A 16,930-nucleotide genomic window follows, 5' to 3' on the forward strand; every position below is an offset into this window, starting at 1 on the left:
GTGTTGAAATTTGTTTACCTATTGAATGTGACAGTTCACTGCCTAGCTCCCTCATAGAGTGAGGTTTTGTTCTCTACTAATGGATATAATTATCTCTAAATTGCTAAAGGAATCAGTTTTAAAGTTTTTCTTGACTGTCAGTTGGAGAGAAAGATCTATAGAGGTATTTGTAATTTTGGAGAATTACAAAGTTAGACTTTTTTTTTTAACTCTCATTAGATAACACATCTTAGCTGATTCTACTTCAGATTGTAACAAATTGGTATTTTTCTCAAATTGAAAATGTTCTTGCCTGATGTTATTCCATGCATACTATTTATAAAGGCTGATTTTTCAGTCACTTAAAGTTTGGTATTGACTCAATAAACAACTGAGCTGTGTTACTTGACTAATAGAGAGCCAAGGAAAAACCACTTGAAATCATTTGCCTTGTTTTAACTCACTGTTGGTGTTGGTTCCTGTGTCATCATCTCAGAGCAGTAGTTCTTGCCCACATGCTAGTAGTCAACAAGCTTAGTTTAGTTTCTCTGGACACATTTCTTCAACTGGTACAAACTTGATTTAACTAACAGCAAACAGCTTTTGAGCCATTCAGACACTTTGTTCACGCTATGTGAAAGTGACTCAGTCGTGTCCTACTCTTTGCAACCCCGTGGACTATACAGTCCATGGAATTCTCTAGGCCAGAATACCAGAGTGGGTAGCTATACCCATCTCCAGGGGATCTTCCCAACCCAGGGATCGAACCCAGGTCTCCCACATTGCAGGCAGATTCTTTACAAATTGGGCTATGAGGGAATCCTGTTCACGCTATTTTTATTTTATTATTTTAAAGAAAGTCTGTGATGAGACATTATTTTCTAAGTTTCTGAGTGTTGCTTTCCTGTGAGTTGAGGATGTTCTTGTGAGGGCTTAGTCTTGTTTTGTCAGCCTGTATGTATTACATTCCTTTAACATGGCTGTGGTAGTATTGTGAAATGAATAATAGTACTATGCCATCTAATTCCATAAAAATCATCACTTGCTTGTGCCTTGAAAGGATGATATACGACATCCACTTTCTTCATTTCTTGTTTTGACGTGAGTTATCACTAATATAAGGTGTCCGGGATGATGGTGTGGGTGACTCTTAAAATGTGTTTGGATTCTGCTGTGCTTGGCCATTCTCCAGGCAGCACTGCGGTTTCTGTCACAGCCATCCAGTTGAAATGGAAAAGAAGCCATAGACAATAGTGAGCAAACAAGCATGGCCATATTTCATTAACACTTTACTTACAGACACTGAAATTTAAATGTCGTTTAATTGTTCACATAGCATGAAATTAATGTTTTGATCATATTTTCAGTCATTTAAAAATGTAAAAAAAAAAATGTTCCAAAGACTGTACAGAAGCCATTGTCCACGTTTGAACTGTGTCACACCCTATTTTATAATACTAAAGATTTACTAGAGAGATGAGAGATGCTTTACAGTAGCAATTTTAACTAAGGTGTAATCTTCATTTATAAATATATAGAAACATACACTATGTTTTCAAAGCAGAAAAAGAGAGATTTCGGAAAGTAAATACATTTTCTTACCTAGATGTAAAGGGTGTAAAGAGAAGATTTCTAAGATCTGAGGTTCAATCTCTAACTTGAATAAGGATGGTCTCTTTGAATGGTCTCTTAGGCTAGAAGTAAAGAAAAGAAAGGAGATTAAACCTTTTGGAATGCGGGAGCTGAAAAACAGATTTCCTGAATCCATGGTAGTTCTTCCTGTCTTAAAACCTTTTTGAAAACTTTGTTTTCAGGTATCATCAGAGAGTCTTATATATTGATATTGATATCCATCATGGTGATGGTGTTGAGGAGGCTTTTTATACAACAGATCGTGTAATGACTGTATCATTCCATAAGTATGGGGAATACTTTCCTGGAACAGGAGACTTAAGGGTAAGGTTGAATTCTGTCTGAATAAATGTTATGAGATGAACCTTAGAGGAGGTTAGTAATCTTACACCTGAACTAATATTTTTCTGGATCATTAATTTGAAGCTTATATGAAGGATTAGGTCATTTTTATGTGCTGTAACGTTGTAATTCGCTTTTTTGCTGACTATAAGCAAAAATTCAATAACTTTAAGGGCTTTCTTTTGCTGAGCTTTTTATTTGGTTGAATAAATACTTGTGAACATCCACAAAGCATGAAGCAGTTTTTTTAATGTTAAGTTTGAATCTTCAAAACCTACTTGATTGTAGCCTATATTGCTATTGAATATAAAGATTGGTGGGATAAAATAATTGACTTGAGTCTTTTTAAGGTTTTTGTATTGCCCTCTTTTTGTGATTCATCATCAATTACTCAGACTTTAATGTCTTTTTTTCTTTAGGCTTTCCTCTCTGCTCCCTCATTCCTATCCCCCATCTCCCTCGCAGTTTAGGGAGAAAAAGAATATTATAGCTTATCCTGCCTGCCTATTTATATATTAAACACATTTATTTCTATTATATTTCTGTTATCGTCTTTCATTTAGTGTTTTGAAGTTCCCCCCACCTTATTTTTTTCCTTTTTGCTTCACTAGAGGTTTTGTGTTTTGAACCAAACTACATGCACATTGAAGTTTATTCAAAAATTTATACAGCTGCTTTTAATTTAGCTGTATTATATGGGAGATTTCTTTTAGCATGCCATTCAACATTAGTCCTAAACTATTATGTTAAGGTAAGTTTTAAGTCTGTGGTATGTCATTATGTTAGAGTTTCACAACCAAAAGTTTGAAGTGGGCTTAAAGTAGTCTTCAAATATATGATTTAATTGTTTGATCACAAGGTTGTATTCTTTTAATAAGTGCAGATGGTGAAACTTTTCTTTACCCATAAGTGTGTAGGAGGTCATTTGTTTCACTTATTTCAGTTTCAGTTATGTGGCTTTTAAAATAGTTTATGTTTTCAGTTCTTTCTTGCCATGCTAGCTCATCCAGTGCCTTTCCCCACTTGGTCTTATCTTACAGACCGGTGATTCCCAGTGACCCTAAACTGGCAGAGTCAGTTATACCTGAGACCTTAAAAGCACATATTCTCAGACTCTAGAAGCTCTGAATGATTCTACTCTGCACACTAAAATTCAAGAACCACTGCTCTAAACCAGCAGAATTTGTTTGTCTGTAACCATTGCACTATGATTGAAATTAAGCAAAAACTTTCCCAGCTTTAAGCTTAAAGAAATAGTGTCTTGCAGTATAATTTTAACTCATCTCAGAAATGGCAGTGGAAGCCTCTCTTTAATTTCTGACAGTGTACTTAGAATTGTTTGAAGTTGGAAGATACTGGAATATGTGTGTTTTAAAGATTGAAAATGACTTGCAACATCTCTTTTCCTCTCAAGATTTTATACTCCTATGAAATGTCACATTTCTTTTCCCTTTAGATATTAAAAGATATCCCCAAGTTTAGGAAACTAAAATCAGTTTCCTACATTGTATGTGTTGTTGTATTTGGACTTTCATGACGCTCAAGTATTATATAATTTAGTAAACGTTACCTTTTCTACCTGAGAATTCATTCTAAATCAGAAAGAAGTCTACTGTGAGTTTAGATTGTTGTTAAAACTATGCTTGCATTATTATTAGATCAGTAGTCTACATGGAAGAAAAAAAACAAAGGTGTGATAAACTAGCACTTACGGAGGGTATAAAACTTGGTCCAGTAAGGGCGCAGTTCTGAACTGTGAGTGAGAAGTGCTTTTAATTCACTTTTAACTCGAGTGAGAAGTGCTGACCAACTTTCTGTATTCTGAAATCTTAATGTCAGTGTATATTCCAACTATGTTTTTTTACTACAGAAGTCTCAGGATTTACAGCATTTTAGTTTGTCCATATGTGTTTAGTTTATATTTAGTTATATAAAAATTTAGATTCTTTAAGAGAAATTGTGGGACTGGGTGTGTAATTACATGCTTTTTCATCGAAAGTTGGATCATAGTAACTCTAATATTGAAGGGTAAACTATGCTCTTTAAAAAATGGATTCAAGCTGAGATTGTTCCATGAGAAAAAAGGGAATAACATGTATTTGTATTAGTAATCCTAAAAATTCATAAATATTGAGACAGTATTCAATTGACCTTTGAAAAACAAGGGGATGCGGGATGCTGACTCTCCTGTAATTGAAAATCTGCATATGACTGACTCCCCAAAAGCATGAATACTAATAGCCTTCATGATAACATAAATGGCCAATTAACATATTTTGTATATGTATATCTACATATATTTTATGCATTCATGCCATACCTTTTTCTTGATTTTCAAAATATTTCTATACTGCAGTTCATGTACAAGTTTTTTCATATTGTTTCAAATCTCCAGAAAAATTTTCTAATACATTTATTGGAAAAAAAATCTGCATAAAAGTGGACCCACCATTCAAACCCTTGTTTTGTAAAACAGGTCAATTGTAATTTAAAACACATGAAAAATGTCTCTACCATCTCTTCTAAAAATATATAGTTGACTCTTGAACAACACAGGTTTTGAACCTCTGAGGGACTTTTTTCACTAAGCAGTTACTTCAGTGCTATACAACTTGCAGTTAATTGAATCCACAGATGCAGAATTGTGAGTATGGAGGACAGATTGTAATGTTAAACTCAGGTTTTCAACTATGCTGTTGTTTATACCCCAGTGTTGTTCAAAGATCACCTGTTTATAGTGTGTGTGTGTACATCTATACACATATACATAAGCATAGATTTACACATGCATAAATTATAATTAATAAAATAAGTATATATGTTTTGTGTGTGTGTAGCTGGAACTCAGTTTCTCTCTTTTGCCTCTTGTGGGAGGTATTAATGCCTTGAGTGATACTTTTTTAACAAGTAGAAATAAAATTTATTTCAAACCCAGTTAAATAACACAGATTTCAGTGTTTTAGTCTGTAGCTGTTAAAACTTCAAGAAAGTCTTATAAGTATTCATCAACTCATACCAGATTGTGAGCCACAAGAAGGGTTTGGCATTAGAGACAATGCAGGACTGTCCTGCAGGGCTCTTTGGCTCAGAGTTTGTGTTTCCTACAGTTTGACTGGTAAATTTGTCTTGTGTATTTTGCTTATGACAAATTTCTTGAGTTAATGTAATATTTAATTTCAGACTGCCCTTAACTGTGTTAAATTTCTTTCCTCCCCAAAATAATCATTACAGATTAACTAGAATTGGTTCTTTTCAGCTTTATAAATATCCATAAATTTTGAAATACATACTTATTCTGTATTATTTCCTCTCTCAGCCTATAAGATGAATTCAGAATTGGGTTTGTTACCTACTCTTTTAATCTTTTAAAAATATTTTAATTAAATATGTCAAACTTTTCATTATGATGTATTCTCTAAGATCTACCTACACTATGTATTTTAGGATATTGGCGCAGGAAAAGGCAAATACTATGCTGTCAATTTTCCAATGAGAGATGGTATAGATGATGAATCATATGGCCAGATATTTAAGCCTGTAAGTATTACTGTTTTTTAAAATGAAGAGGAATTCTAAAATGTTTTTTAGAGATATTAACATTTGTTACCTTATCCATAGATTATTTCAAAGGTGATGGAGATGTATCAGCCTAGTGCTGTGGTGCTACAATGTGGTGCAGACTCACTATCTGGTGATAGACTCGGTTGCTTCAATTTGACAGTTAAAGGTAAGCAATTTGAAGAGTGATACTCCAGAAAAAAAATTTTCTTCTTCCTAAGAACTTCCTGTAAAAACTCGTTTTTTACCTGCTACTTAACACGGAACCACATATGTCTTATATTTTTTATGGGTTTTTGGCATATGTATATATGTATTTCGAATTGATTTATATAATTACAGTTAATCTAGTTTCAGTAAATTAGGTCTTTTTTTTTTACTTTATTTTTATTTTGTCAAATTTTTATATACATTTTTACATGAGCAGTTTTGTAAGACTTGTTGCTGTCCCAACCAAGGCAGTAATTTTCTTCTTTTCTTTAAACTTGTATTTGTTTATTTATTTATTCTGGTTTTATTAAGATGTAGTTGACATGCAGCCGTGTGTAAGCTTGAGGTGCACATTATAATTTGACTTCAACAGCATGATTTCAGCATCCTGAAATGATTAATTAACACAGAAGGTTTAGTGAACACTCATCATCTCCTATAGTAAAAACATTAAAGAAATAGATTGAAAATGTATATATTTTTCTTTGTGATGAGAACTCTTAGGATTACTGTCTTTAATAGCTTTCATTTATAACATACAGCAGTGTTAATTATCTGCATCATGTTGTACCTTTTATCCCTAATACTAGATCTTTTAATTAGAAGTTTGTATCTTTTTATTATCTTCATCTAATCCCCTCCCCACCTCTGGTAATCACAGATCTGATCTATTTTTCTGTCAGTTTGTTTGTTGATTGTTTTTGAAGTATAGTTGACCTGCACCATTATAGTAGTTATTTTCTGGTCCACAGCATTGTAATTTGATAATCTGTACATTTCCAAATGATAACCACAATAAGTCTAGTTGTCATCAGTCGTCATGCAAAGATATTATTTTGCTATTGACTGTATTCCCAACACTATATATTTCATACCTGTTTCTCATTTATATTGTACCTTTTAATCTCCTTCATCTGTTTCTTTGCCCTCTTGAAACTCTTACTTGTTTTCTGTAACTATTTCTGTTTAGTTATATTTGTTTATTTGTTTTTTAGATTCCACATATAATACTTAGCATAATTTTCAACATTTTTGGTTGATTCTTTTGGTGCTTACCTTTCTTAAGACAGTATGCAAGCTTTTTAAATTTTTTTTGGCCATGCCGTGCAGCTTGTGGGATCTTAGTTCCCCAACCAGGGATTGAACTTAGGCCCTCAGCAGTGCAAGCCCAAGAGTTTTAACCACTGGACACCCCGGGAATGCTGCAAGATGTATTATTATTTTTAACTTAATTTTAACTTTGTATATTCACTTTCCATTGTGAAAGAAAAGGGAGTCACCACTTTGTCCCTAACACACGCATTTACCCTTCCAGTATCCCATTTTTGCAGTTTAAATCTAGACCAGAATTTTAGCTGCGGTAGTCATTGTTTATGGCATCATCAAAAACATTAAAGCAGGGTTCAGCTTGCTCAGTTTTCCTTTTGCATAACTTGTTTTTCTGTGCAATTTTGTCATTTCCTTAGTTTTCTCCTTACTCATTAATAAATGAAGGTGGATCAGGTTTTCTATCAGTTTTACCTTCTTGAAGAACAGCCTTCTGACTTGTTCGTGTTTGGGTGAATTTCCTCTGTAGATCTGTTAGAATGTTGAGTTCTTCTTTGCTTTTAAGTGTTACAATCAACGTGATAGAGGTCCAGACCAAAGTAAAGATCACCATGAGCTGCTAGGGTGTAAGAATAAATCTGAAAATTTATAAGTTCTTAAAATTTATGGTATGTAGGTTAGTAGTGATTAATCATGGATATTGTACAGGATTTTGGAGTTGTTTTCCTTGTGAACTTTTAGGTAACAAGTTCATCTTCTGCTTGAATTTTCTCATAAAAGGTGAAGAAGCTCAGGTAGAACTTTTTCCAGTACTGCTTACTATTGACTTTAAAACGGAAATTAGTAACAAAATTTAGATTTTAAAGACTATTTTATTTAATACTAGGATAGTTCCTATGCCAGGCAGCATTAGAATTGTTACATAATCAATCTATTCTGCTTATATTAGGTTGAACGATTTGAAATTATCTGTTTCCTCAAAAATCGGTATGTTCTTCTTAAAATCTATCTAATGTACTCAAAATGTGCATTAATTTGTCAATTTTCTTGTCTTAACTTTTTAAAAGTTCTTACTGCCTTTGTATGTAAAAGTAATAGCTTTCATAACTATAAGCTACAGCATTTACTCTTACTGTAAATCTACATTATATTTCAGCTGACTGATAGAATATAAGTTGTATAAAGCATGTAAAGGTATTTGCAATCCCAAAACTTAAACTTGATTCCAAGCTTTTTCCAGTGCCAGCTTCCATTCAGATTTCTCAGGTCTGCTGAAGTCAGTTTACCTCTTGTCTGTCTCCTATCTTCATTTATATTGTTATTCATTTATAGCGTTACCATTGTGTGTTCTCCATTCTTCATTTTTATGTTTTAGCCTTTAAAAAAACTCCCTTTATAATCATTTTTGTCAGATTTTGAGATGAAAGAAAAGGAAATGTCCTTTTTTAGCCAGCTTTCTTAGAAGTCTTTAAGTTAATTTTTTTTTGTTTCATCTTTAAAAATACCCAAATGGCTTTCCCCTATTATAAGAAGCATGCATTTTTGTAATTGCTGTAATAAAAATTGGATTGTGAATCATATAATGACCATTGAAGAATACTTAATGAAAATGCCCACAGTTATAGTTACATGAAGAAAACATTAAGCTTTTAAAAATTAGAAAGAATTGGAAGGGAATATTAAAAAAAACTATCTTTGGATGATGAGGCTTCACTGGTAGCTCTGTGGTAAAGAACCTGCCTGTCAATGCAGGAGACTCATGGGTTCGCTCCTTAAACTGGGAAGATTCCCTGGAGTAGGAAAGGGCAACCCACTCCAATATTCTTGCCTTGGAAATACCATGGACAGGGGAGCCTGGTGAGCTACAGTCCATGAAATTGCAAAGAGTAGGACATGACTTAGCAACTGAATACAACAGCGGCATCTTCAGATGATAGAAATTTAGGTAGTTTTTTCCTTTGTACTTATTTTGATTTTTCCAAATATTCAACATGTATCAGTTTCTTCTGTAATTGAAGGATTTTGTTCTTGCATTAAAGGTTGACTTATATTCCTGAATGATGATAATATAAGAAGTTACTAGTGACTCGTAACTGATTATTGAATTATGACATCCAAAGGAAATATTTGTTTTTATGTTAGGTTTACTTTATATTTAAATTTCTATACAAAGAAATTTGTTAAAGTTGTTTTTAATAGTAATAATTTAAATAAGTTAAGAAAAGTGTCCATAATGCCACTATCTAAAATAACCTATGGAAAAGGTCAGTTTTCATTCCAATCCCAAAGAAAGGCAATGCCAGAGAATGCTCAAACTACTGCACAATTGCACTCATCTCACATGCTAGTAAAGTAATGCTCAAAATTCTCCAAGCCAGGCTTCAGCAATACGTAAACCGTGAACTCCGTGATGTTCAAGCTGGTTTTAGAAAAGGCAGAGGAACCAGAGATCAAATTGCCAACATCTGCTGGATCATGGAAAAAGCAAGAGAGTTCCAGAAAAACATCTACTTCTGCTTTATTGACTATGCCAAAGCCTTTGACTGTGTGGATCACAACAAGCTGTGGAAAATTCTGAAAGAGATGGGAATACCAGACCACCTGACCTGCCTCTTGAGAAATCTGTATGCAGGTCAGGAAGCAACAGTTAGAACTGGACATGGAACAACAGACTGGTTCCAAATAGGAAAAGGAGTACGTCAAGGCTGTATATTGTCACCCTGCTTATTTAACTTCTATGCAGAGTACATCATGAGAAACGCTGGACCGGAAGAAACACAAGCTGAAATCAAGATTGCCCAGAGAAATATGAATAACCTCAGATATGCAGATGATACCACCCTTATGGCAGAAAGTGAAGAGGAACTAAAAAGCCTCTTGATGAAAGTGAAAGAGAAGAGTGAAAAAGTTGGCTTAAAGCTCAGCATTCAGAAAATGAAGATCATGGCATCTGGTCCCATCACTTCATGGGAAATAGATGGGGAAACAGTGGAAACAGTGTCAGACTTTATTTTTGGGGGCTCCAAAATCACTGCAGATGGTGACTGCAGCCATGAAGTTAAAAGACGCTTACTCCTTGGAAGAAAAGTTATGACCAACCTAGATAGTATATTCAAAAGCAGAGACATTACTTTGCCGACTAAGGTCCGTCTGGTCAAGGCTATGGTTTTTCCTGTGGTCATGTATGGATGTGAGTGTTGGACTGTGAAGAAGGCTGAGCGTTGAAGAATTGATGCTTTTGAAGTGTGGTGTTGGAGAAGACTCTTGAGAGTCCCTTGGACTGCAAGGAGATCCAACCAGTCCATTCTGAAGGAGATCAGCCCTGGGATTTCTTTGGAGGGAATGATGCTGAAGCTGAAACTCCAGTAACTTTGGCCACCTCATGCGGAGAGTTGACTCATTGGAAAAGACTGATGCTGGGAGGGATTGGGGGCAGGAGGAGAAGGGGACAACAGAGGATGAGATGGCTGGATGGCATCACGGATTCGATGATCGTGAGTCTGAGTGAACTCCGGGAAATGGTGATGGACCGGGAGGCCTGGCGTGCTGCAGTTCATGGGGTCTCAAAGAGTCGGACATGACTGAGCAACTGAACTGAACTGAACTGAACCCTGTATAGTCTTACGTAATTTTTTTGTTCATGTCTATGGAGGAAAGTGGTGACAAAACATCAGTTTAGATAAGGTTGTACTTAATGTTTCATTGTAACCTCACTTATTTTTCCCCCCACGTAACCTTATTAGAGCATAGGATCTTCATATCCCATTGATAAAAATGTGTTATATTTATATGTTAATACAGTTGTAGATTTGACTTTTCCATCAAGGACGCTTGTTAACATAGCCAGTTATGTCTACTTAATGAATTTTGTATATTGTGTAAAAGGTGTTCAATGAAAGTTTAGACTAGAAATTTTCTTAAAATTTTTATGTATTATTTGTTTTTTAAATATTAGAAAAGCTATTTTGGTTGAGTAAAATTTTGTTTGTTATCTTTTTAAATTTTTCTTTCCCAGCTGTTACAGTGTGTAAATATATTGTTACCCAAATCTTCTTTGTCTTAGGTCATGCTAAATGTGTAGAAGTTGTAAAAACTTTCAATTTACCATTACTGATGCTTGGGGGAGGTGGATACACAATCCGCAACGTTGCTCGGTGTTGGACATATGAGACTGCAGTTGCCCTTGATTGTGAGATTCCCAACGGTAAGTGTTCTTATATGATGTCTTTATTGGATGAGCTGTCTGTTGGTAGAAAAAGACAGTTAGGTCATTAGAGTTGATTCCAAAACTGTGTAAATAGGAGAGCAGTCACTAAATTCATTTTGTATTCACTTTTAAATATTTTCTCTGGAAATATTTTACAACTTGAGTCTGGATTTTGTGTATGGATTGAGCTTTTAATATGTAACTTTATTTCATTATTTTTAATAGAATTGCCATATAATGATTATTTTGAGTATTTTGGACCGGACTTCAAACTGCATATTAGTCCTTCAAACATGACAAACCAGAACACTCCAGAATATATGGAAAAGATAAAGTAAGGCATCATCAAATTGATTTGATTAACATTATTAATGTAACTTTCGAAGCTTTTAGAAGGTCATGTGCAGTAGGTCAGTTTAACTTTATACATAAGGTATTCCCTTTTGTCAAAAGTATTTGAAACCTTAAGACTGTTGGTTTCTTTAATTTTATAAAATAATGGAAAATGTATAATAGATTCATAGCTCAAAAATACTTCCATTTTCTGTTAGTTAAAATGGACTTTTTTGTTGAAAAGGGCACTATAAGTTGTATATTTTCTTGCTTTACACAAAAGTGAAATTTATTTGCATTGAAACATTTGATAAACCTTTCTCTAAGAAATAGAGAGTCTGGAGAGACATTGTTAGTACACAGGTCTGGGTTTGTGCCCTCTCTTACCACACACTAACTCCATGAAGTTTGGCAGGTTAATTTGCCTTTGTGCTTATATTTCCTCATCCTTGAAATGGGGGATGAAATTTAGTATCTACCTTGTAAATTTTGAGGATTAAACAGGTTACTAATAGATAAAGTATCAGTACCGTAAATGTTACAATTTTAATTCTTAGGTTAAACTAGGTAAAAGATGCAATTTATTTTGCTTAATGTTTCCTCTTACATTGGAAAGGAACTTGAAAGAAAATATTTTTTTCTAATAACCATGCATGTTGTAATTTAGACAGCGTTTATTTGAAAATTTACGCATGTTGCCTCATGCACCTGGCGTCCAGATGCAGGCTATTCCAGAAGATGCAGTTCATGAAGATAGTGGGGATGAAGATGGAGAAGATCCAGACAAGAGAATTTCTAGTAAGATAGCCCTTTGATGTGTGTTCTGTTACATTTTTCAGGTTCATTAAAAGCATGCTGCAGACTGAAGGTTTTGGTTGCCCAAGAACTACACCTGTTTTCATGAGCACACTATTACTACTGTCTTTATTTTCACCATTTTTTTAATCCTTTGTAGATTTAACTTCCTTTGTCTCATAGCCTGAGTTGAGTGTCAGCAATTTCAGTTTCTACAAATTAACCACTTAGGTGTAGAGTAAGTTGAATAACATTAAGCACCTTCTGTTTGATTCTACAATCTAATTCCACTTAATATGATTTGTAGGCTTTTAGCCTAATAGTATGTTATTATGGTATAGACATTCTAACATAATTGACATAAATGATATTTCTTATTTTCTCTTCTTCCCCTCTCAGCTCTGAAATGTTACTTTTTAAAGATATCACTCCTACTTCCTATCAGGAAAGCAATATTTTTTTCTTCCCAAGTTTTTTTTTTTTTTCAATGAGAACCTCTAATATTCTTCATATTCTTTTGAATTATTTCTTCCTAGATTAAAGCTAAAGTTTCAATGTTTAGCAAGCCACGCATTGTTACAATCTTAAAATCTGTTATCCTTACTTTTAAATATGACTGGCTAGTTCTTCTATAGAGCAGTACACTTAACAGTTGTAAAACCTGTTGTAAAGCCTTTGTCTAAATTTTATTAAAAATCTTTTAATGTGTCAGTTCGAGCATCAGACAAACGAATAGCTTGTGATGAAGAGTTCTCAGATTCTGAGGACGAAGGAGAAGGTGGTCGTAGAAATGTGACTGATCATAAGAAAGGAGCAAAAAAAGCTAGAATCGAAGAAGACAAGAAGGAAACGGAGGACAAAAAAACAGGTCAGATTTATTTTTTTATAGATGTTTTAATTGTAAGTTTTTGAAAGTGAGCAACCAGGCAATTTTTATAAGATCCTGAAATACTTACACAAGTATCAGAAATAGGTGAGTGTGCTAAATAAATAGGTGACTTTTTTTCCCCCCACGTAAGTAAACTTTTAATTAAAGCTCTCTAAATGTTATTAGTCACATTTGCTTTTACAATACAGGAAACTATCTGTTTTTGGCAACAGAGGCTTAAAATATTGAACATTGCACTGTGATCTAGACTGAGTAAGAGAGAGAACAGAGTGGTTATAGACCCACATGTAGCCCATGAGCAGAGCCGAAATTCTAAGCTAATTTGTAACTACCTGTAAGTTTATTTGATGAGAATAAAGCATAAAAGAAGACTCACATTATATAACCTTAGACCAGTTTCCCCCTTTTGAAAAGGCTCAGAGAACAGACTTTGTTATTATTTGAAAGAAACATAAAAGCTGTGGAAAGATGGGAAGGGATTTGAGAGCTGGCTTACCAGGAGGTAATACTTTTCTGATGTCTTAACTTTAAAAATGTGTCTTGTCTGTTGAGACAAATCTGTCAATTTGTCTGTTGAGAAAATAGATGATTTAGGGCATTGAATTTGCTTTCAGAATGTGTTATCTTTTATCTGAGTTGCCAGGGCCCTTACACATACCTCATTCATTTTATTTAACACATCACATTATAACACCTCATTAGGAACTTTACTTATCTCCCTGCTCGTGGCTAGAGAATGCAGTATCTTAAATACCTGGATTCTTGTACTTGGTGCATTTCCTGCTGGATACCTGCTACCTATATGCAGGTAACAGTGAGGAGCACAGGTTTTAGTTGATCTGTTAATTTTTACCCTGTAGCATGTGGAAAACAGATTCAGAGGTACTGGGCTAACATCCTTTTTCTATCCTATTGAAGTTATGTGAGTAAGCTGGCTCTCGTGTTCTTTTTTTGCTAGAGAGTGTTCAGAATCTGTAGCATGTCTGCACATCTAGTTCTGTTTTGTTTGTGGATTGACTCCACTATAGGCTGCTGTTCTCTGTCTATCATTTTATAATTTTAACTTCACAATGTATTACAAGGATGGCTCCAGTCTGCTCTTGTGTACTGATTGACATCCAGAAATTCTAGCTATAATTGAGGTAAGAAGGACTTAACTTTAGCTGTAGGATTTTTCTAGTATTTTTCTTTTCTCTGTCAATTTGTCTTTTCTGTATTTTTTGTTTGTTTGTTTGTTTGTCTTCCTTTCTGGCATTTATTCTTGCTTTTTAAATGTTTATCTTTCTATGCTTTTTCTTCCAAATGGGAAAGTGGGTGTACTAGAGTGCTTATCTCTCATTGCTGTTCTAGCTGAAAATGAGAGTGCCTTTTGATCTGGCTTTAATGGCCTGGTGGTGGATTAATCTCACAGTATTTAGTTCCTAAATACTTCTGTTGCTGATAATAATTGATACTTAAATTTCCTAGTTTAATAATGAAATTCTTCTTATAGTGTCTTACATTTGTTAAAATCTTGCAACATACAGATGAAAGAAATACTACCATAGAAAACAATTTTAAAAGTCTATAGTTCAGAACCTAAAGTTAGGAATATTTCTTTGCTCTTCATCCCTCCCCAAACCCCACTTGGCACTTTTGTTTACATATCTAAAATTAAGCCAGAAGCCAAAACAAATGTCATAATAAACATATTGCTTTATGTTTGTATTATAATCAGTGCCTCACAACTTTGGTTCATTGGTTTATCTAAAGAAAAAATTTAGCACATTTTGGCTAATTTGTTTCAATGATCTTGAATGGATAGTGTTACTCTTAATATTTTGTTAATTTTTATTAAAATGGTAAAGTTCTGATACTTATATAGTGAAGGTTCAGAAACTAATGGCTATGTATATGTATGGCTGAGTCCCTTCACAGTTCACCTGAAACTCACAACGTTGTTAATCAGCTATACCCCGGTACAAAATAAAAAGTTTAAAAAAGAAAAGAGGGTACTAGAAAAGAAGGGTACTAGCCTAACCATTATTAAAAAAAAAAAAAAAAGACTTGGTTATATAAGCAATAGAATTTAGCTTCTGGTTTGTCTCTGACCTCATCTCATTCTGTCCCCTTGTCGCAAAACTCCAGCCAAATTGGTCTTGCAGTTTTTCCTTCCAACCTAATTCCTTTTTGCCTCAAAGTCCTTTTGAGCTTTCCCTCTGTTCAAGGTACTTCTTCCCTTTTCCCACTCAAAAGCGACTTGTTCTTCAGAATGCCTCTCAGAGGCCACTTGCCATAGCCTTTCCTGATCTGCCATGGTGTTATGCACGTGTCTGTTGGCTGGACTTCTCATAGTGCACACCCTGCCTAGAATGCTGTGATCCCATAGGGCAAAACTCCTCTAAGGGCAGGACTGTGATGTTGCAGTGATACTGAACCTCTGTCATTTCGTACGTCTTCATGAACAATAATATTGTATATGGCAGTTTTTTATATTTTAAGTAAGATATATTTTAAAATAAAATATGTACATTTTATATTTCAAAATAGGTGTTAATCTCTTCCCAATTTTTGTTTTTAGATGTTAAGGAGGAAGATAAATCCAAGGATAATAGTGGTGAAAAAACAGATACCAAAGGGTAAGCTGTATTCTTTTTCTAGTAATTTCTATATGCTATAAAAATAATGAGTATGTTTACTGGGGTTGGGGTGGGTATACATATATTCTTTGAGAAGTACTAAAATGAACCTGGAGTATCATCAGTAGATTGTTATTAGATGCTCTGAATTTTAGTATGGTAGGTAAGATAGTATATATGTATCTTAACCATTAGCTTATATTTCATTTACTTGCTCGTTTTTCATTTATGTAGCATGCCTTAAAAAATTACAAAAGCTAATAATAATCAGTGTTAACTGAATGTATTAAAATAGATCAGTGCATATTCTTGAACATAATTTATCTAAGCCTTGTTTTGCTGTTAACTTTTATATAGACACTCATCATCTTTCATGGTGCTCTTATTTCTATATACATGATTTTTTTGGTGTTATAAGACAGGTAAATTTAAGACTCGCTGGGCTAGTATAACATACTTTTTAAAAGACCATAATTGACCTTTGTATTGTCAGAAAGCATGTAGATGCTTGGCCACACATAATTTTGTGTTAGCCTTCATAGAATGACTTGGAATAGGTTGTAAAACCACTCAAAAATCAAGGCAGTCAGTGCTCCAAAAACTCAAGGCACTACCAGCTTACATGTTTCTTGGTGGGAACCATAGGACTGACCTATCGGTCATTGCATTTAAACTGAGATTGTGCAATTTTTAATATTTCATATTGCCTTTTTTAACAGAGCCAAATCAGAACAGCTCAGCAATCCTTGAATTTGAGTCTCACCACTTTCAGAAACCATAAAAATGTGAGAAAATATTGGGAAGAAAAATGTTTTTTTCTTTTTGAAGACTTCTGGCTTCATTTTATACTACTTTGGCATGGACTGTATTTATTTTCAAAATGGCTTTGTTTTTGTTTTTCTTGGCAAGTTTTATTGTGAGTTTTCTAATTATGAAGCAAAATTTGTTTTCTCCACCATGCTTTACGTGATAGTATTTAAAATTGATGTGTTATTATGTCAAAAAACTGATCTATTAAAGAAGTAATTGGCCTTTCTGAGCTGATTTTTCCATCTTTTGTAATTATCTTTATTAAAAAATTGTACTTTGATTGTCTTTTGTCTGTTTATTACAACATGGAATCTAATTTCATAGGCTAGTAACATGACCGTTTCTGTAGAAAAATAGAATACCCTAAAGGTGAAAGATACTGATTACAACTTCAAAGATATCCATAAACTGTTTGTTTAGGAAAATACTGTGTTACAGTAATTATTATTTCTTACTCTAATAGGAGTTCTACCATCTTGTCCTCTGTAGGTTAACCAGCCAATATTGGTG

The 16,930-nt window shown here is 33.9% G+C and overlaps 1 protein-coding gene across 1 annotated transcript in view; it reads left to right on the forward strand.

The window, feature by feature from the left end:
* HDAC2 (histone deacetylase 2) overlaps window positions 1–16,531 on the forward strand; it is a 33,859-nt gene extending 17,328 nt beyond the window's left edge. Inside the window, exons 6-14 of the mRNA XM_052645688.1 lie at window positions 1,794–1,935; window positions 5,398–5,490; window positions 5,572–5,680; window positions 10,832–10,972; window positions 11,201–11,309; window positions 11,976–12,106; window positions 12,816–12,971; window positions 15,553–15,610; window positions 16,330–16,531. Of these exons, the coding sequence (XP_052501648.1) occupies window positions 1,794–1,935; window positions 5,398–5,490; window positions 5,572–5,680; window positions 10,832–10,972; window positions 11,201–11,309; window positions 11,976–12,106; window positions 12,816–12,971; window positions 15,553–15,610; window positions 16,330–16,360 (970 nt within the window). The 3' untranslated portion in view covers window positions 16,361–16,531. The remainder of the gene's footprint in view (window positions 1–1,793; window positions 1,936–5,397; window positions 5,491–5,571; window positions 5,681–10,831; window positions 10,973–11,200; window positions 11,310–11,975; window positions 12,107–12,815; window positions 12,972–15,552; window positions 15,611–16,329) is intronic.
* Window positions 16,532–16,930: the final 399 nt, after the last annotated feature.

This window comes from Budorcas taxicolor, chromosome 9, assembly GCF_023091745.1.
Source record: "Budorcas taxicolor isolate Tak-1 chromosome 9, Takin1.1, whole genome shotgun sequence".
Lineage (NCBI taxonomy): Eukaryota > Metazoa > Chordata > Mammalia > Artiodactyla > Bovidae > Budorcas > Budorcas taxicolor.